A 22,693-nucleotide genomic window follows, 5' to 3' on the forward strand; every position below is an offset into this window, starting at 1 on the left:
AGTGCCGGGTTAGCAACCATCTCTTTTGACATCTACACATGTATTGCTGCGCTTCATGAAGCAAGCAGGGCGAGAGTTCTGGCGAAGCACACACGCGAGCACAAGTACCTTTTCCCATCGTCTAAACTCTGAAGTGTCCGCCAAGAGCGCTGCTCTTGCTATAGAGTGGAAGCTGAGAACTCGGGAAAATTTGCCTGCGAGCTCTTGACTGGATGAGCCATTGGAGGTCATGAGTGGCGAACAATTATACACATGTAGGCCGCTTTTGATACATTTATCTATCCAGACACGAGCAGAAATGTGTTTACACTTCCACAGCTATTTTCACGCCTGAAGTGTTGGATATGTTTTGATGGAAAGCACTCACTCTCTACATACATGAGATGACTACAATCATTTTTGATGAAGACGACGACGCCTCGGTCCATGAGGATGGAGGCGGATTGGGGATCTCAGATCTGACCGTAACTTTCCATCTGGCCCTTTTTTATTGGAAGGATAGGTTAAAGAGGCCTCAAAATAAGCGCAAACAGCTGACAGGCCAATTATAAGTCCACCTACTTACTCATTGTGAAGCCTCGAATACGAGCGAAAACACGTAGATATTAGGAGAGTGCGAAAAATATCACTTTGATTTGAGGGTGGAAAATGGGGTTTAATGAATACATGGGACATTATAATTCATTCCTTTCCCAAACATTCGTGGAGTTGCAATTAGTTCATGTCACAAATGAACGAAACATGTGTGGTTGAGTAATAGATTTGACCTAATGCCTTACAGGCATTAAATGTACAAAAAAAGATACCTTCGGTTTTGAACGCATGATTTACAGTGTTCATGCCATCCATTTGTGCACCCCAAATGGTTCAAATTGTTTTCTTGTTGTCGAAATACTTTTCAGATATAATTGTGAGAGCACTCATTGCAACCACAAAATGAGGTTGAGCCCACAAGGTCAGTTTGAAGTGTGTTTTTGGCGAGGAAAACTTTACTACATATTGTTATCATGGAATAAAGAGGCCAAAAATGCGAATGATATGCCTTCAACGCATCATGTCTAAACAGGAAGGACTCTTTAAGAGTTAATCATTATTGTTGACACGTTATGTGATTCAACATTTTCTACCACAATCAAGCATAATGTCCAGACTTTATTGATTCGAGATTGGCCACCATTTGTATTCAAAACTGCCTTTCTTTTGAATCCTTGTTATCCGCTTTGTGGCCCCCTAGTCATTAGTTAAAAGGAAAATGGCGCGCATGAGTGAGTATTTAGATATTAGAGCTCTTCAATCAAGAAACGACAATCATGAACTCAAGATCCAAGGTGAAAGTTCGACAAGTGAAGATGTTCCGCATCACTAGTTTTTATTCTAACCATGGCCAAAACAGAATCTTTCATTGCAAAGATAACTTAAAATGCATATACCATGGGGCATGAGTTGCCTGCATGGTAATACAAAAAAAGCCCTCTGATTGAAGAGTGTCCTCCCTCTTTTGGCAGAGATCTCCACGAAGATCGCACAGTTCTATAACTATCACAGTTTGTTTTCCCCTGTATTTTACAATCTAGATTGTCTGATTGTAAATCTTTTTTGTGGATACTCACTTCCTCTCAAGCTTTACGATAGGATAATTTCAACAAAAGAACCTTCATTCATTTTAGGGGATGAGTAGTCTAGATTTGTTGTTCCGCACAAACCACGTTCACTCCATTCGGTTTTGACGCGAGTGTGCTTACCTGTAGGAAAAAAAACCAATTTGAACAGTCTGGGTAATTCAAAGCACAATGTGCACATAATTCATCCCAATAAAAAGCCATTCCATCCCCCCGAAAAAGAAGTGATCGGGCCAAAATGCAACGAGGTCAATTGAGATTCCTTTCCGATACAAAACTTGCTTCCAAGAATCAAAGTGGTGGACCGAGAGATAACTGGCTGCAATTTGTTTCTTTCAGCATTCAACATTTGTTGATAGTGGCAGAAACAATGGTAGAGGATTATCCATTGGCAGTTGCCAAAACTTCATCCAGTCTCTCGTGGTTCTTGCCAATGGACTGCTACCTTCCAGGTCTGGAAACAAGTGCACTTTTATCGAGTCTAAATAAAAAATGCAAATCTAGAAAACTTTCACACAACTTTTTGAGAAATTTACAAGACGCATGGCCAAGTGGCTAGTGCAGTTCCCTGGCATGAGAGAGGTTCCCCGTTCAGGTCTCCTCCCAAACCTTTCTCAAGGAAACTTTTGGACTTTAATCACACCCACAGATGAAGAGCCATTTTAATGAATCGGCATACAATTATCGTCATGTAGTAAATCGATTGTAGGAGCAAAAAGCCTATACAAGCGCCATCTGACGGTAGAAAGCGTTTCCTGAATCCTGTCCTCCACGTTTGGATGTCTTCCAGGAAGCCAAAATGTGGTTGAGACTGAGAGTGTGCTTGTGACCTTTGTGGATGGATAGATAGATGGATGGAGTCAATGAAGCGCGATCACCAACCTGACACGATCATTTTTCAAGCGCCTTGCAAATCAGCTCAGATCACCGAGGATGATCCCACAAATTGAGGCTGCTGATCAATGCACCTTCAATCAACCCTTGTCAGGGAAACTTAGAATAACAAGCACTCATAGTCCTCTTCAACGAAAATTGACAGGGGCCGTGATCATAATTCCTCCTTTGCTGATCTTTTAGTGGTATCCTCTGAAGGTGCCATGAACATATTTGCATATTAAAACATCTTAATATTGTTTTTTTCATGTCAGCATGATTGTCACGTCATCAAAAACAACATTATACACGTATCCCTTGGAAAGTGAATAGTAAAAGTACATTTGCCTAGCCTTGCTCTAATGATGCATTATTCAGGTTAAACTTCGTTTTCTTAAAAGTATCAGACTATTACGTAGGGACTAAGCAGTTTTCGTCATTCAAAACAATGAAATATTCATTTGAAGAATAAAAGTTACATTCCCTATTGATAAGTTAGCATTATAGACGACCAAAACCACTGGGCTTGGGGATCTATTTCAAGTTATTAACGATTTGAAATTGCTACCTTTCTTCGGGCTAAAAGATTTTTCTTGCCGGCTGATCCGGTGATCAACTTCTCAGTCTGAGCCTACACACCAAAAAAGATCTTATTTAGGGGATCCTGAGAATTTAATGAAGTGAGTGGAAGAAGGCTGAGACTTGGCTGGTGATTGGCTCAATCTTGGAATGTCTGTCATGGGCAAAAAAGGACAACCTGAAGAGGAATGGATTGCAGCATCGTTGGCACCACCGCCTATTCAAGCGCCATCATTTTGAGCTTGGTCAATACCAGACCAATGATGAAATTGCAATCACAATAAATACCATTACAGTGTTTCACCTACTTTAATTTGAACCATTGGTAATTGCAGTGTTAATTAAATGCATTCAAGCCAATATGATTGAGCAAGTTCAGTTATAGGTACATTTTAACGCAAATGACGAGTTTTGAGGCACACTTTTGGGTTGCTCTCAATTACTTACTGTCTTCCAAGGCCAAAAATTTTGATTTTAACCAATTTTTAACCTGTATTTTGACAATGCTCTGAACAACTTATTGTATTGCAATTTCTTTGGTGTAATTGACCGACAATTGAAAAGCCTGGAAACAAAGAATTTACACGTATCTAAATTTCAAACCAATGTAATTGCCATTGTGATTAATTCAATTTCGCAAACAATTGACGAGGTTCTGATCATTGCCCTTGGAAACGTTTTGTCATGGTGCAATGACGATCATTCTTTCCTGGCATTTTTGTCATCTTTTAAAACTTCACTCTTTTACCTCCCCTCCTTGGTTTTCTTTTTCCTTTTTTACTCTGTTTCGAACTTACCTTTCCACAAAAGTTCTGATCTTGTTTAGTAAGACTTATTTCATTTCATCATCCTTTCGATCTGGTTAGTATTTTAGAGCATCACTCTGGCTTTTGAGACTGTCCAATACTACCTATCAACCAATCGGGTTCTAGTTATCAAACAAGAACCAAATATTGAAATTTACATAGAATTATCATTTATCTTTGAACCTACGTAAATGCAAGATTTCGAAAATTAGTCTTATAATGACTCTATGCTTTGAAATAACAGACTGTCCACACTTAAAACAGTGGTCCGAGCCCTGAGGAGAGGAAGAATGAGAGGGAGAAAAGGGCAGGGCTCGTCTTACTCTCTTTCTTTCTTACTGAAACCATCCGACCAACCAGCCAACCAACCTTCCCTCGAACGTCACCGTCACATTGCACTAAAAAAGCTCGTCAACCACCCACGCTTCAAACCACCGTAAGGCTTGCAAAGTGATTTATCATCTTATCAATAGTCCAGGCCTAAATTTGCTCGTGTCGTAATCAGAAAATCACATCCGAGGAATTATGTGTTTGCACCTATATCTCTCTTTATAGATTGTCCACTGAAGGATCGGAGATGCGAGAGAAATGGACTCGTAAAACGTTGGGTAATGTACACAGAGCGGTGAATTACGATTGTAAAGCACACCTGAGATAGAGGATTATTTTTTGCCAATGGCTTTTTGCTCTGTCGACGGGAATGGAAACCGAGAAGATAAGAAACAAACATCGAGACAAGAAACCGAATTTTCAATACCTCGGGACAAGAGCAAGGAAATAAAAAGCTAAGTGGATGTAAAAGCTACCTAAATGACAAGACAAAAGAACTTGATGACACACGAACACGCTTTCTACTCGTGCCAACATACGGTGTTGGTAGATGGTAGATCCACATTTTTACTTACCCCAAATTCTTTTCGAATTTGCAAAAGAGAGAACAATTTAAGAAATGAGTATCAACTTTTGGTATAGTTAAAAATTCACAGGGCCTAAGACTTCAGGGATGCTTTTACTGGAAAACAGATTGATTAGGTTGCGTGACCATTGCGGAAAGAAATGTGTGTCGCTCAACAAACCTAATTCATGCCTTTTTTGCAATACTTCGGACGTCAAGATTTTTAGGGATCAGTGCAATCTCTACTCACTTCTGTGATTGAGGCTTTGATAAAACCGCGGTTGCTTTAATTGAAAGTCATACTAGGCGGGGCCATGCTAAGAAAATATGGGTATCATTTAAAGCTTGGAGCTCAATGAGTTTTTGAGGCCACAAACAAAGCTGGGCGAGGAACAACTCGAGGATAAAGCCCAACAAAGGGACGTTGTCTCCTTTTCTTGTGGCCGATTTCTTTCCCAACCATTCTTGTGGTAGAGTGATCTCAGCTCAAAAATAGCCAGAGGTCTCATAAATTCATGCAAAGTCAAGACGAGGCTCACACACACACACACATTCATAATTACATGGAAAGCTCTTAACTGCTTATTTGGCCCGACCCACGCGAAGCCACGAAGAAACGACGAGAGGCCTGACTCACCCACAACCATAATCTTTTTCATCCCAAGCACGTACTCCAAAAAGAGGTTTTATAAGTGTTATGGTGAAATATTGCTCAGCAAGGAAAAAAGAGCCGTGGTTCCAGGTTTTGTTGGGATCAAAAATTGCCGCCTTAGTTCATCCGCGAGATTCATTATTCAAAACAAACGTCTACATTGTTGTATGGTCTCTGGGATGGAAGTCTTAATGGGAAATGGAGTCACAGTTGTCGCATGTGAGATTGGTCTTTTTTAATATTTCTTTAATTGCAACAATGTGCGTCGATTCGTTTCGCTTTTTCTTTTGCATTTGCTAAGACTCTCGAAACTAAAAAACAATACTTGATCAATTTATAATTTGCTCGTCAATGTAAATCGAAAATGAACAAAATTAAATTAAGGCACTTCCACATCATATACAATTGAATTTGTGGCCATTTCATTCTTGACGTCATTCTCAATTCATTAAGTTACGTCAAAAGTGTTTATGCCAAATAGTGGTTATAATGGCCACCAAAATTATAAGAGGATTTTTTTCGTAGTTTAAGAATGTTGGTAGCTTCTTAGTGTCATGTTTTTGCGGACTTCCTTAATGGCTATTTGAAATGGAATAGCCAGCACTCCAAGATACAAAGTTTATGTATCTCATTTATGCGTAATAGATTTGTTAAAATGTGTTTTTGAAAATTAAAAGAATGGCAGTTGATTTAGGTTTAGATTTAATCTTTCAGCCTCTAGCAAATCTCCAAATTCTGATGAAAACTATGTCGTAAACATTTTTATCAAGTGTTCAGGGATCTGCATATCATTTGATATAAAGCTATTGAGTAATCTTTTAAGATAACAAATATTAATGCAAAATATTACTGAAAAAAATATACAAAGTTTGTCAAGGATGTTGCTTCATGCATCAATTTTGAAGTGAAAAATGACGCTGTTGATGAACGAATTAACATCGAACAACCATCTTTGGCGCAGGGGCCAAAAAGATGCAAGTCAAGTTTAAGCAGGGGCAGCCTTGCCAAATGAAGACTATGCATTCGGAATCTCCTCGCAATATTAAGGGTTCATTGTGCAATGTGTGTCACAGATTTACATAAGAAACATGGCTGGAATGAAATGAGCAAAATTCACTGACATTTGGCAAGTCATGTTTGCTTTCAGTGCACACAAAGTGCGATCGCTTACGGCATCGTGAGGCCCATTGAACCACAAATACCCTGTTGACATGATAAACAAAGGCTTAAGTGGCCAATGTTTACATTGCAATCCTTCTGGCAAGACGAGAAAAGAGATTCTCAAGAGTGTTTTGAACACCAACTTTTGTTTCCAAGTATTCAACTCATCACCAAAAGACAATCTTTTTAGGGCCTAGTTTTGGAGCCTCATTTCTAGGCCTCAATAACATATTTTTGATTGGTCAGAATAAATTGAAAGCCAGCAGATATTGACCCCGCCTAATTGCACTTAAGTTTTGGACGAAGAACAAACATTTTCCATCGGTCACAGAAAACAACTTCTGTCCACATTTTATCTGCTTGAATTTAATCCATTATGGCGGGCCATTTCATAAAGTGTTGAATAGTCATTTTGAGGGCGTATTAAATCGCGTTAGTCCAAATTAGGATGAATGTGTGAAAATATATCAAACAAAGTTTTGTTCTTTCAAAATTGTTATGATTTGCGCTCTTAAGGAATATCTTAAGTGTTATTTCTTTACACAGATTGCGTTCAAAGGCAACTAGCATCTCATACTTCTGTTTGGTTAGTTTTTGATCTGAATCTTCATAGGAAAATTGAGAAATACCAATGCTGGTTTGACAGGTTCAAAGCAATAATTATGATACATGGAATAAGACAAGCACATTGCAACTGTTTTATCTTCCTAACCCGTTTCCTTGAAAATATTCCTTTAGAACGTGACCATTTTTAGAACCTGGCCATTATTTTTCATGCCAGCCCAATGCCTACATGGTTGAAGTATTTCAGAGATAGATTTGGCTTGTTAAGTCAAGCAAAGCTTTAAATTATTTCTTTTGAATTGCGACAAGCACCAATTGCTACATCTCTGGCTTAATTAAAGTGGGAATTTTTCTCTCTTCCAAATCATTTTGCAATTAATATAATCGAGTTATGGTCGTGACCTATTGCAACATAAACTATAATGTCCGAAAAGAGGCGGTGGTGCAGAAAAGGGCAAATAAATAGTACATTGAGTTTACTCTATTCATTCCAGTTTCATCACTCAATAATTGCGAGAAGAAACTAGAGCGCGAAAAGAAATGGCTATTTAGTCCAAATTAGGCATGTTTGATGTGGGTGTCGCTATCTTTGGCAATCGCTTTGGCCGTTATTAGGACAATGAAAGGATCCTGAGACCCCCCTATGCTATTCCTACTCTCACATTGACACCCAACAAACTTATCTGGAAACGATATCATGCAAATCTGAGCCTCCCATCCATCGGATGGGCAGCAAAACAAGCACTGAAAAGGATCTTTCTTTTGGATGAGACTACTCAGCAACAAGTGGTTTTGGTTCGGGGGTTCTAAGGTAAGCCAACAGAACAAGTGCACACTCACTTGACAGGTCAAATTTGGGATCATTTTAAGATCAAGCTTGACCACATCCAAGCTCCAAAAGCAGATCATAATCAAGGCGATACTATCCACCAGACCGTCCAAATTGGGAGGGCTCAAAAATTGGTTGCAACACAATTCTTAGGAGGAGGAAACGGTTCATTGATATTGGAGGATAAACATTGGGGTAGAAATAAGTGGCTTGGTTAGGCTCGACTAACTGGCTTAAATCAATAGCACCCTCCAAATCAAGACCTGAATATTTGCTCCAAGCTCAGGGTGGTTAACAAGAACATAGATAGCACAAAAGGAACGAATATTAGAAGCGAGGTTGCGTGAATACTGTTCAATGTTCCGAGAGCGCGAATTGGGCATCTTTGACATACAATATGATGGTCCATTTGCTTGCTTATGTTTCTGTGTAATTCTGAAATCACAATTCGAGTTTGATACCCTTCAAGATTTCATGTGAGCGTGCTTTGAGTGAATTACATGAAATTCGTTAACAAATCATTCGCAAGAAATGATTGCTTCATTTAGCTTTATGAAAATCCAGTAATACAGTGAAATCTCGTTAGAATAACATCGGTAAAAGGAACAATCCTTTTTATTGGCTCCAAATCGTCATATAAGGCCCATTTTTGGGGAAATATTATTGATTTTCTTCTTCTTTAAGTCGGTGCTTTTCTCGTGCAACAATCAAAGAAAATTTACGCGTTTCGATTGTGTTTAAGAGATTCAATCAAGAAAACATTTTGAATTGTCACATATTCCAAAAACGTAATGAAATGTGCTTCTTAAGCCAAACAAAAATATTGTTTTTGTGGTGAAAAAACTGTTTGTTTGAGGATTTATATTGCTTATTGCACTCATTAGAGCGTCAGTTATTAATATTGTAACATAAACCAAAAGAAGAAAAATATAAACAAAATTCGTGAACAGAAACTTGAAAGGTTGGATTCAATCGAATCTGAAATCCAACCCAAAATTTCAAAGTAGGCAAAACTGATGCAGAGTCGTTTTGAAAACGTTGTTTTTTCAAAGCTCTCAAAATATGAGGGGAGTAAAAAAACATTGGAGTTACAAAACAATTGGAAAACTAGGATCAAAAATGCAATCTGAACGATTCTCTGGCATTTTCAAACTGAAAAGTTAACCAAAAACATTAAGAAAAGAAAAACAAAACTGACGTGTATGTTGTCGGTTGAGTCAGCATTGCGAAAAATGTCACCAATTTGATTCACAACATACGTTCTTTAAGCCGAAACGATCAGAGTTCGAACCGATTTTATTCTTGAATTAACATGGGAATATTTCCCTGAAAATGTTTTAGAAAAATTGAAACAGATAGTAAAACTGATAAGTTCCCTGGAAAAGACACAATCGAAAAAAAAATCGAAAATAACAACCTCTCTAGGTAATAACATGGCTACTCTGACAATGAGTGCAGGTGAGCATAGTGTCACGAAATGCATTCAAGGTCCATTTAGGCATTAATTACTTGAAAAGCTTGTAACAAAAACATGAAACCCCTTATTTACATTCACATTCTATGTGTTCATCCTTTGTATCAATATTTGAGTTCTTATATGTTCACGACTAGTTTCAATCACTACTCAATCTTGTTATTTCATAATTATCATTGGATAGTTGGTTTCCGCATTTGGTTGAGGTTGAATGATTGTTTGGGATAAGAAGTCAATGAGGAATGATTTTGAAGGTTTATGTGATTCCATTATCTGCTTACCGCCAAGAGCTAAAAGCGTGTAATGGGCCGTTTGGACAGTGTTTGGCGACTGGGACAAGTTTGGGCCAATACTTGTTCTTTTTTTGCTTCTTTAGCACTACCATGGCCTAAATCGTGAATCTTATAGTTTTGGATCAAAACATGGGCGCCTAAGTGCATCTTTCACTCAAAATTTTATCAATTGCTTGCTTGAAAATGTTCCTAAAATTGAAAATGAGCTTAAACTCGTTCAGTCAGTGAAACTTTTGACCGAATTGAGCTGAATTATTCCACTCGAGATAACACAAGCCAGAGACCTGGTGGACAACTGATTTAGCAACTTTGAACATGAAATGAAGACATTTGGCTGGCAGGCAAGTTATTGACAATTTTACAATCAATTCATAGTTGTTATAATCAAAGTATGACATTTATGATTCAAGCCATGGTGGTTCGAGAAAAAGCAAAATTCAAATATCAGCCCAAACTAGTCCCAGTCTCTTAAAGTGCCCACACGGCCAATGACACGCTTTTAACCCCTGTCGGTAAGAATAAATTGGAATCACTTAAACCTTCAAAGTCATCCCTAATTAATAGGAGACCAAATTTCGAATTTGGATCGAATTGAGCAAATTTACTTCTATTCTGGAAGGATTAAGCAAAAATAAGCGCTATCGAACTCGGATTCGGATTGTGCAAAAACAAATCGGATTGGATGTATGAAATAAAGTGTCTGGATTACGAAAGTTAGTTCTCATCAAATTCGGAGACTCTGTCGGATCTAATATACAACTCTACTCCAGAGGCAACCTGAAAAATCATTCGCATAAACCTTTTATAACCTATAGAAGGTCTGTCTTGAATTAGTCACATTATGTCTCATTTCTTGGAAGAAAGTCTAGAACACACATGATATGTGGTTTAAGGTGCCAATTATCATGATTTTCCATGCCTGACATCCGAGCCAAATTCATTTCAAGAACGCGATTATTGATTCGAAGCCAAAAAATGTGCACGAATCTTTGAATTTCCTCTTGAAAACTTGCAGTGCATTTTAAGTTAGAATGAAAATTGAACTTCATTCACACCTGGGTTGACCCATACAGTAGCAAAAAAGCGCTTGATTGAGGTGAGTGGGATGGATTTGGATCCTTGGGAGGTCTCACTATGTGTAAAAGACCTCTCAAATCATCCCTTGAATGGCTCTTTTAGTGCGTTAATTGTCACCTTAACCCATATCAAGTGCGATCCAGTTTAAAAGGCTCCTCACCAAAAATGAAGAGAAAAACGACTGTCGACATGTGTTACAAAGTCAAGAGCTTGTTCCCAGAACAATAGTAGCATTGTATTCAAATTTGGAGCGATGTTAGTCCGCATCATCTCAACCATACATGAGCCAGCCTCCTTCAATATGTCCCATATCATTTATTGTGCGTGTTAATAAATGCAAGCAGCAAACGGAAGAGTTCGAAAGCGGTTTTTACTACATTGACTTTGTATTTGGGAATGTAAAGCATGTGGATTTTTTGGCGCTTTTCGCTTTTCAGTTACAAGGAGACACTGACTTAGGCAGGGAATTTAACTTGCAACCTTAGGAGACATGTGCTAAGAATGTAAATCATTACTCATTCATTTCGCGATGAAAAGCTCAAAAGGTGCTGATTTTTTAGCACTTATCAGTTTTGAGTGTGATGAGGTTGTTAGTTTTCAAGAAGGGCGTTGATAAAATGTATCATAATGCCACGTTATATAGACCCTCGAGATTGGGTCTCCTAGGTAGATGAATATGAAAACTTTACAACAAGAAAGTATATTTTGCATACTATTAGATAATGTATTCAGGATTTGCTTATTTGTTGACATTAGTTTTAGATAAAGCTCCACCTCTATAATCTTAAAAAACGGGATTGTTATCAAATGTGAAGACTAAATCAGACCAGAAATCTAGAAGTTAACTCGGATCCTTCAAATTGTCATACACTTTTGTTATAATAAAAGGCTTGAAGTTAACAATAGAGAAATTTTCAACTTTCCATATCAGTAGTACATGCGATACCAAGCCCTCACCCATTTAGAATATAAAAGATATTTAATAAACACGACAAGATACATATTAATTGAAAATAATGCAATGAAGCAACAAATGTCTTTATATAAGGTTAAGCGAGCTAGAATCCGGACCTTGACCAGAGGCTTTAGCTACAGTTATATTAGGAGATGAACAAGATGTGGAATCCTATTTGAAACAATAACAAATGAAGCGTTCTGGGAAAGATATACAGGTGAACACATCATTGTGCTCAAATATGGTGGATGGCGTTCGAAATTTGAAATGAGAATGGCTCATCAAATGCGATCAAAGATCGAGAGTCTACTTGAGTGCCCAAAAATGAGAATGAATTATTCGAGATGTCGTTGAGATCCAGACTCAGGCACATCCTCCCACACAAACAACTCTTGTCGATTGAACATCATCTTAACAAGTACTTCAAGACAAAGAAAGAGAAACACATTGAGTGCAAGCCAAGACTAAGAAGTCCAGTTTTATTTACTAAACAGCTAGTCGATTTCAACGATGCTTGGAATCCTAAAATGCTCCCTTTCGCGCAATCAAGTTATCAAGAAATAAGAAGCCATTAAAATTTACGACTTAGGGCAAAATCGTTTTTAGATCAGAATCTAGGTCATAAAATCTGTATGTTAAATAAGTGGCTAACTTTGTTTGAGGTGAAATTGGAATAAAGGCGGCTTTTTGAAGCTAAAGGGATGTTCGTTCTTTTTGTCTTTGAAAGGCCGACTTCATGAAACAGAACTAGCAATGCAAAAATCAACAATTGAGACAAGTTATTCCCTTTTCTCGAATTCTCAATCTTCTTCAAATATGACGCAACGTAGGCATGTAAAGTTCAGTTATATTGCTCAGAGAAGGATCGATAGCCGAAAATACAGTTTGAACTATTTTCAAGTCCAGGCAGTTTTGCATTTACTCTAAATCATGAAGATTAGTCTAGCTTTTTTCAGAGCATTTAAATCCCGATTCAAAACAAAATTTTGCTTAAGGCTTAATACCGCTATCTTTCCGATCAACGAGTCATCTCAAAATTGAAGAACGTGATATTTCAACAACTTTGTGAGACAAAGCGATAGGAATGTCAAGGATCTCTAAATTAGCCTCGAGGGCTTAGGCAAGTTGGAGAATCATTTTTGATGGAAATTTGTTTGTTATCATCTATTAAACGGGGAAAGGTTCACAATAGTTTTTTTATCGTTTCTTTGATATTAGATAAGCACTATAAATGAAGGTAAATCTGAATTGATTTATATTTTGAACCCTTCAACGCTCCGATTGAAGTTGGATTAAGACGGAAAGAAATATCTCATCCAAGTACTTTCTAGTTATGTTTTTATAACCTTAACATTACCGTATCATATTTTTAAGAAATGAAGATGAATTAATATTCAGGCGCCAGATGGGTACTTGTGATGCTTTCCACGCCTATCAATACATTATGATTTAACCATTTTGGCCGTTTGTTGACCTATTTTATCATCACCATGCATAGGTCAAAAAACCCCGACACTATATAATTCTTATATTCCGTATTGTTGGACCTCAGCCCATGGACAAATCTTACCAATTTATATAATTTTACAAAATAGCTACCATAAATTCCTGAGGAGCAATGATCCCAAATCCACTGGCTTACCTGTCATTTTTCTTGTACTCTTGGAACACGGTATTCGTGAGCTCCTTGATATTCTTCATGGATTGCGGTTCAGCCGAGATTCCCATTCCACGATTGACTCGGCGAGCTCTGGATCCCGCCTCTGCTGGCGCAGGTGGAGCTCCTACGGGAGCACTTGCTCCCCCTGCGGGCCCATTGAAGATGGATTGGTACTGGTCCAATTTAGACTTGAGTTCCATGTTCTCGATCTCGAGATCGCGGATGCGGCTCAACAGCTCGGTGGTGGAGCCCATGGTGATGTTAATGGACAGGGTTCGAGTGTCACACTTGTGGATCCAGAATACAGCGCTGGGAACACTTTGGCATCTGAACACTTCACGCAGCAAGCACTGATTGAAATGGGATAGGAACGAGAACGGATGATCGGTAAACACAACTGAGACAGAGAAGATAACGACGAGCCTTGCTTTAAAGCTGATAGAGGGAAGCAAACTAATTCCCTATTGAATTCCTGTAGCCTGTGTGCCTGTAAGGGGAAGATAAAATTAGAATTGGAATGTCGTAACACACGTTCAATGAAGGTTCTAAGGGCCTCACTAACTTACAAGGCTCAAAGGCTAATTGGCTGGTTGATAAGGTTTAAACAGAGAATTGCCTTATCCATCAACAATTGAATTGCTATGACAAGTTTTGAAACTTAAAAAAGAGCGACAAGAGCGGTTGGTAGCTCGATTTTATGTCAAGAGGGGAGGTACTTTACTTGGACTTTTTGCTCTTCGTATTTAAATAAATGAAAATGATTCAATGACTCAATGGCAATGAGAAAGAATTCGTCTCATCTTTTCCCGGAATGGAAATGAAGGAAAACGTTACGTTATCATTCACAGTGATGATCGACATGCTTTGATGTTATGACAGATTCCTCCCCAATCATCATACCCTTCAGCTAGTTTTCTTCTTTCCTCTTCTTATCAGAGCCTTGAGCTCGTTTTTTGTTTTCAAGTGAAGTGTACTGCGAATTCTCTCCGCTTTCATTTGACCCATTTTCTGGATTCTTATTGACAGACTAGACTGTTTTTGCAACAACTTTGCCAACAACGCAACTGTCGATCTCAATTCTTGAGCTTCCAGCCAAGGCATTGTGTTGAGCTTGGAAAACTGAAGATCAAAGCCATTCAGGAGATATGATAATGGTATTTCCAATCATTTGAGCTAATAGATCAAGGACTTCATTGTCATGGAGTGAACATGAAACCACAACAAAACTATACTAATGTGGTGGAACGTGTTTGATGGCAACCTTATTTGTCAAGCGTGGCTCTTTTTCCACAAGCAAGTTTGAATAGTAGTGTTAAGTACTTCTGTTGGCTGGCTCAGATCATATAACTAATCCACATGGGGAGAGTGTTTAATAGGGATTATAGATTTTTCAGATAGCCAGATCCTGTTCAAACTGACTCCCAAATCTGTCATCCCCCCTCGGAGATGAAAACGAACGAAAACAATCGGACACTTGACACCGATATTTTGGATTTCAAACGCAATTGAACCCTCTGCGAGTTCCCAAAATCGAGATCTCTCGACACAATAGCATACAAATTCGCAAAACTAGGCCATTTTTATGTCACGTGTCGGGTTGCATGAACATGGAGTGCTTAAAAATCCTGTTCTTACCTGTATTATAGTGTGTGGCTATTTGCAGTTCCACATGAAAAAAATGTCCACCCAACGACCTTGGGCATGGAGAGGTCACTTCCGGATCAGATTATTGACACCGTTCAAACAGGAGGCTAAGCAAAAGAGGGGAATTCTTTGGATCACACTGCTGACAGAGTAGGCCTCACTTTGAGGCCATTTTGATATGGCCTACCTATGGGTGAATTGAGATTTGGTCAACTGTCGATCTTTGAAGGAACAAGTCACTCCTTGAGGAGTTCAGGCCACGAGCAAGAGCAGGACTCTGCACGCTCATGAGCAACTCACCCTCTCATCCAGTGTGACTTCCCACCCAAAGACCTCACACTGGATCACACTCACTGAATTGTCAATAAGTTCTGATTCAAGCAATCTAGATTTGCACCCCAAGGCTTCTCGTTTGCTTTAGATTATATGATGAACCCCTGGGATAGGGTCTCAGCCTGTTGGAAAGCAGGTACAATAGAGGAGCAAGTGAACACAGGTAGAGAGCAATACACGTGTTGGGGGTGACAAGGCAGTCACACTCCCTGTTCAAGAGGCAGTGACTCAACTGGGGAGCAGTGTGTATACAAGTGAGTAACTGAATGTGTACCTAATGTCTGTGCACAGCAAAGAGAACAGGCCACATCTCACAGGGTCGCCACAGGCCACATGTACATCCACCTGTGTATCAGGCATTCACGGCCCACTCCAGTGGCAACCCTGTGGGCAATGGGAGAAAGAGGACAGGATCTCTGAAGAGCAAAGAGCACCTCCTCTACACAAGACAGCCTTGTGTAGAGGTGACTTTTGTACGCAAAGGGTGGCCAACTCACTTCAATTTTGATCTAGGCCACATGGCTTTGACATCCAATCCACTTGCTCCACGTCCCACGTCCCATGTTCCCGTCTTTGAAGTCATAGGTAATGTGTTTGTGCAAGAGACAAAAAACGGGTATTAAAACGGTGTGAACGAATCTTGCTTGATTGTGGTCATGTGGAAGAGCAACAATGTCAAATCTAACAGGAGCAACAACAAAAACTGATGTTAATCGGAGAGAAAGAGAAATGAAGGGAGAGCAAAGCACATGACGATCTCCTTCATTCTGAGTCGGTCGGAGGTTCTTTGCCGACTAAAACACTAACCATCATTTGGGCATCTTGATTCTTTTTTTCTGCTGTGATAAGAAATATTAATGGTTGGGCCATTTAAGCCCGAAATATCACCTTTTGAGTCCACCACGTATCAATTAATCTGGTCTAAACCCAATGAAGTTTGAAGGAAGACAAATTCAGGAACTACATCCTCATGAAATTTTTGATATATCATGATGCTAACTCAAAGATTAAATGCCAACACTATCCAATCATGATCAAAGTGTTCCTGAAATAAATCTATGTATCTATTTAAATGTATACATTAACATTTGATGATGATATGTTTGATCGTACTTTCACCACGCCTACTGATATCCTGACACGGTGGTTATATTTTCTGGTTAAGTGTTTGCTCAAATACCAAGACATCTAGATATGTTTTTCTTTGTCAAAGAGACAAAAGGAACAACTTTTGTGAAATACACATGTTTAAAAGTAGCTCAGATAAGTGTGTTAAATCACTTAAAGTGCATTAAAATGCACCAATGTCAAAAACGTAGTCAATCAGTATTAAACATACTCTTAGTTATGTATTGACGTAAAATTTCATAAACTTCTATTCCGCAGATGCCTAGATATTACAACTTAAAGGTTGCGTTTCACGCCTTAAAAGATCGAAAAATGGCCTAATTGTGTTTCCAGTTATTCCCAAGGAATATGATTGTGTTTTTCAATGACACGACAAGAAATGATATTTCGCCATTTTCTTGAAGATTTCTTTAAAAGCAAAAAGTAGCAAAAAATGTCGCTTAAAACTTACCAAACATGCAAAATTGCCTTTCATTTTACTTAAGTGCCAAAAGCTACAATATCCTATCGTGTTCCTAAAATATCTGAACGATACCTGTGACAGTTTAACTTTCCAAATTGTCACTTTTTGCAATAATTAATTTCTACGTACTAGCGATGTTTTTATTGAACGTTAATAGAATTTTGTCAAAATTCAAGATTAAGCTTCATTGAAGTTGCGATTGACAAGTATGGCATTAAAATTGTGAAATATTGACATTAAGTAAGTTTTAAGTTATATTGCAAACAAAATTCGGGCTTTTCTACCTGCTTCAGAAAAGTGAAAAATTTTCATTTACATTTTAGGCATAGAAAAAGCTTATTATATTTCTTGACAATTGCTTTAAGCTATAACCGGAGCAATTTGCTGTCAAATTCGATGAAAATACAATCTTTTAAAGCGAGATATCTTATAGTTTGCTCCATGGATTTGAATAAAACTTTAGTTGGAAACGCACCTAAGGTTGCTTCCAACATCTATTGATTAAGTTTTTAAAAATGGTCTCTTTTTGTAGGTTTTAATTGGATTAATATTCTAATCTGAGCTAGAATCCAAAATATTTTTTTTCAAAAAATGTTCCTTTTGTTGCAATAACAACAAAAATCATTATTATAAGTCTTGGCATTTTCAAAAAAATCTTTATCAGTATTGTGAGTAACACCGTGCTTAGTCTTTTAAGATTTGCATTTTTATTTCATTCCTTCACCACGTAAGATGTAATACCCTCATTTAGTCAACCACTTGTCTATTTAGGGGCTCCTCTAAGTCCCTAGATTACCAATTATAAGGAGACTTTTTAGTCCGATGAATAAAGGAAAAAGGAATTGCAAACCATGGTCATTGAATGTTCATAATTCAAAACAGAATAACTGAAAACCTGTTGAATTAATTACCATTTAACAATGCAATACTCAATTATGCATGTTGCTTGGGAGCCTTGAGATATGATAATTTGTCTCCTTAAAAAAGCAAAGCTCGTCTTCAAGCTTGTTCTACCTCCCATTTTTCGACAATGCTATGCCCTTGTAAGCATTTTCATTCATTCATTTGTTGTCACTTTCTATTCGACGAACGGCGACAAAAAAAGAGAAAAAGATATTTTACCTGTAAGCAGTGTAAAACAGGTAACTGAAATTCCATGTTCGAAGACACTTTCTTTTTTTTCGCCTGCTCACTAACAGCAATGAGTTGAAGCTAGAATAAGGTAGTGTCTCATGTTAAAATCCAGCTTTCCTTATCCTAAATCATCATTCATGTCCCGTTTAGTGGCCTGCATGTACAATGTATAAGCTCTGCCTGATTTCTCTCTCAAAATAAGGCTATAGCCAATAATTAGATGAAGAAGTCAAGCTTGCCATTATTTAATCTGCATCTTTTATTAAACAACAAACTCAATAACCTGTTACTTTATCAGCGCGTTTGACCTCTATGATTTTCAATCTTAATAAGCTCAGTTCTAGCACAAGACGTTCCAATCAAAGCAATGCTGCAATTTTGATTCAAGCAGGAAATACACAACATGTTTTATCGATTATCTACTGACATTATTAAATCAAAATTTGCTTTTTATCATTTCCGTGCACGCTATTCTGAGAAATTTAGGCCAATTGTCGTCAGAAAAAAAGCGCGGAAGCACCCAAGCAATGATATCTTTCACTTAATATTGAATGTGAAAGTTGATTTGCTTACAAAAAGCATTCCCCGAAAAAAGTGATTAAGTGAACGTTTTTGGGTACATGCACCATTAATTGAAAAGCAAAATTGCCCATAGGCTTATCGAAATTTGGTCCATGGCAAAAGTGGGCATTCAGTCGGTAAAGGCGACATCTTAGACAGGAATCTCCATTCCACAGAGGATTCAATTCGTATGGTGTGTGACGTATCTAAGGGAATAACCAGGAGTGTTTTGGATAATGAGGTCCACAAACCTTTTGCAAATTCCTCCTCCCGGTCATCTTCTTTGTTTGTAAAAGCCGTGGAACCGTGGAACTCTCTTCCCCGATTGGCTCGTCTCAAGAGAACTGTCTCCTCCTTTAAAGATGTGGGACGTGCCGGAAGAACTGGTTCGGCCTAATGGACGCTTCCTCTTTGTTTCCTTATAATTGATTTGGACGTTTGATTTTTGTCTTGCCAATTTTGGGTTGATGTTAGTATACTTATTCTTTGTTCTGTCATTTATGACTTTTTTCTTTGTGACAAAGCGTCTAGAGTTAAGAAGGTTATTTTACAGTTATTGTTTCTTTTTTTCTCCCTTAAGCCTATATATTCTAATGTATAGTACAGACTTTGTTTTTGAGTGGCCTTTGTAATATACATATTAACTCATATTTTTGTAATTTGTACTTATTAAGCCATGCTTTAAATGAAATCAAACCGATTATTGACGTTACTATTGGTCTGAAGTAGACCTATGAAAAAATGGCAATCACCAAAAATCCAAGTTTTGGATGCAAATACCATTTTTACCTTTTTAGCGGTTATTCTTACAAAAATGAAAAAAAAAATATGGGTTCGACTTAAATTTTTATTTGATTGTTGTGCCCCTGTGTTGACCCATTTTGCCATTTATCACTCAAATATCTACGTTAAATATCGATATCAATCTTAATAATATATGTGACTCTTGTTTATTTCCTTCTAGTCAACTATTTTATTGCCTTTACCATCCTGACATTTTTCTTGTTTTATTTCTTTGTATGATGTTTATACATCAGATTTTATTTTATATTTACTTTTACGCCATGACATGACCAAGAGTCGCAATAAAGATTATATAAAAAAAATAGGCTTTTTTCATTTGTTGTCTAACTTTTACCCAGATTCAGTTGATCCTACTTGCATGCTTTTGCGAGCTGGCCAAGATTATCCAATACTGCTCACAATTATTCTTCATTTGATTGATATTTTTGTGTCTTGACAATGTTTTTTTCAATTAGTGAAAATTGAGTTATCCTTTTCTGACGATTTTTCTACCCTTTGCCGAGATTTAGTCATAAGTTACGAGTTAAAAAAAAGTTTCACGTATCAGATTAAATCAGCGACGTTCAGGTTTTAGTCACGCTGATCCCTCACAATATTTAAAAAAAATAATCAAAAGCTTCTTCTTAGGTGTTCTCTACCAGCAAGATCTGTGTAGGTTGCGTGAGCCAAAAAGTACCAAAGTTTCGCAAATTTGAGAATATCAATAAACAAAGTCACTTGATTTCCGGCAATATTTTTCTTCAACTGAGTGAACATCCTCCCAGAAGACTTTAGTTGCGAGCTTTGAAATAGAAAATGGCCAAAACTGAAGCTTCTCCGGCCTACTTTCATTGCTTGATTTGTAAAAAGCTTTTCTTGGCGCTCAGTGCAAAACGTGCTCACGTCCAACGGAATTGCTGTTTGGTGTTTTAGAAATGGGCCATTTTATTTATCTTGCCGGGGCAGCTTTCTCAATCTTTTTGAAGAATTATTCATTACGGTTCTATCTTTCATGAGCTTAATTGCAGAAGTATGATATAGGGCATTGCAAAGTACAGGTTCCTTACATTACTAACAATAAGAGTTATTTCATGTGGTTGGATATAATTGCTTTCTTAGAGATATTTGGAATAATGAGTGCTCTCTACAGTGGCATTTCATTTCCAGCCTCAGGAATTTGAGTGTGACGTGAATCATGTTCATTCGCCTCTTCAGGAAGATTTCTCCGCAATGGAGGAAGCCTTGGCCTGGCAAACAAGTGAAGAGCTTGATCGCTACTTCAGCATTTGAGATTGTTGGAAGAATTACAAAATGTTTAATTGCGCCCAAAAATACGAAGGTAAACGTCAAGACCTAGTGAAAAGATCGAAGAAAGTCCACTCTTGTCCAGCCAAGTGAATATGCTTTGAACCGGTGTTGTCAGGCTTTACTGTTTGAAGGTTTTTTCAATCAGCCTACATCTTTGCAGTATATAACATGAACAATTTGACCAATATTAAATTACCATTGACAGATTTGCGTTCAACCAAAGGAATGTCATTGTGACGTGTCAGTAATGATTGAGAGATGCTCCAACTACAATGATATTGCTCAAGTATGTGGATGCCTTGAACATTTGCATCCCCTAGAACGGCGGAATGTCCACCTTTCCCAAAAAACTGACTAACTAAAAAAGCATTGTCGATCTTTTAAAGACTCGGCTACAAAAGAATGTCATCTTGGCAAAGCACTTTCCTCCAAACTCCGAGAATTGTATGAGTAAACCGGTCACAGCCCAAGACATTTACCAACTCGAAAAGGCTAACAAGCTGCAAGGTATGAGATTTGATATTTTAGTTCTGTGACATAAGGAGAGCCAGATTAATTAATTTCTAACTTATGAAATCATTAATTATTATATAATGAATGCCTGAAATATGTTCCAAACTCAATAATCAGTCACTCAAATGTCATTTTGGTTGAGTAAATAGTCGAAGAAAATCATTTCAGAGTAAACATTGAATTAGGGATAACATATCATGGTAATGGCTCAACTGAATGGAAGGGCCATTTTTAGAAAGAAATATAAATGAACTGAATTACGTGGCCTGTTTTAGGCTTAGCGGGATGTTGTTGCAGAAAGCAGCCACAAGATAGAATTGCAATGAATAATTTTTCAAAAAGATTGAGAAATTTGCCCAGGCAAGATGAATAAAATAGCCCATTTCTAACTCACGTAAACAACTAAAGTCTTCCTCGAGGATGTTCACTCAGTTGAAGAAAAATATTGCCGGAAATCAAGTGACTTTGTTTATTGATATTCTCAAATTTGCGAAACTTTGGTACTTTTTGGCTCATGCAACCTACACAGATCTTGCTGGTAGAAAACACCTAAAAGCTTTAGATAGGAAGGTCTCGTTCTTTTCCATGACAGAAATTTGGCTTCGACCAGGGGTCTTAGATGAAGAGGTAGCAATGGCTAGTTTCAATTTAGTTCGATGTGACAGAGTACGCCCTGACAATCCCATTTTTCCGCATGGGGCGTATGTCTTTATGTTAAAAATGACCTGCGCATTAGTCATGTAAAAATGTCGAATGGTGAAGTCGAGGTGTTAGTTTGTCACCTCCAAGGTCTTGATCTGTCCATTGTGACAATATATAAGCCCCCCTCTTGTTCAGTAAGCTCGTTCGTGTCAGCTCTCAAATTCTTAGGAGATGAGTTGGACCAGTCAGGTTGCTCGAAGGCCTTCTTTGTTGGGGAATTCAATTTTCCGGCTAGCGTTGTAGAGTGGGAGGCTAGTCCCGATGGGTGAATTCCCATTTCGAAATCGACATCGACATCTCAGTCGTGCGAAAAGTTGGAGGAATTTGCGATCTTGCGCAATCTCTCTCAGCATGTTGGTGTAGCCACCAGAGCGAATAGCGTTCTTGACTTGTTTTTTCCAATGACCCTGATCTGATCCAGTATGTCCATGTGACACCTAGTAATCTGTCAGATCATCATGTTCTCGAGATAGGGTCGACCATTACTCAAAAGCCGGCGTGCTCTAGAGTAAGACCGGCCAAAAAGGTCGGTCTGGCTAAGTTCAAGTTCAAAGATGAACATTGGCCGTTGATTAGACAAAGGTTAGGGTAGCTTGATCTCATTTCAATGCTTAAAAAGGAATCGTCCATGGATGTAGCCTTAGACAAAATGATTATAGTTTTTGAGGATGTCTGTTCCACTCTAGC

General features: G+C 38.0%; 1 protein-coding gene across 2 annotated transcripts in view; it reads right to left on the bottom strand.

Annotated features, from left to right (window-relative positions):
- The window catches only part of LOC131892402 (cGMP-dependent protein kinase, isozyme 2 forms cD4/T1/T3A/T3B-like), a 34,838-nt gene extending 19,527 nt beyond the window's left edge, over nt 1–15,311 (bottom strand). Inside the window, exons 1-3 of one of the 2 annotated variants that reach the window (XM_059242261.1) lie at nt 15,269–15,287; nt 15,073–15,188; nt 13,420–13,924 (exon numbers count right to left, since the gene is read on the bottom strand). In XM_059242261.1, coding sequence (XP_059098244.1) covers nt 13,420–13,691 — 272 coding nt within the window. In that variant the 5' untranslated portion in view covers nt 13,692–13,924; nt 15,073–15,188; nt 15,269–15,287. Of the gene's footprint in view, nt 1–13,419; nt 13,925–15,072 lie in introns of both variants that reach the window. The other variant, XM_059242262.1, reaches the window with a different exon arrangement.
- Between the last annotated feature and the right edge of the window lie 7,382 nt (nt 15,312–22,693).

The sequence above is a fragment of the Tigriopus californicus genome, chromosome 12 (genome assembly GCF_007210705.1).
Source record: "Tigriopus californicus strain San Diego chromosome 12, Tcal_SD_v2.1, whole genome shotgun sequence".
NCBI classification, from domain to species: domain Eukaryota; kingdom Metazoa; phylum Arthropoda; class Copepoda; order Harpacticoida; family Harpacticidae; genus Tigriopus; species Tigriopus californicus.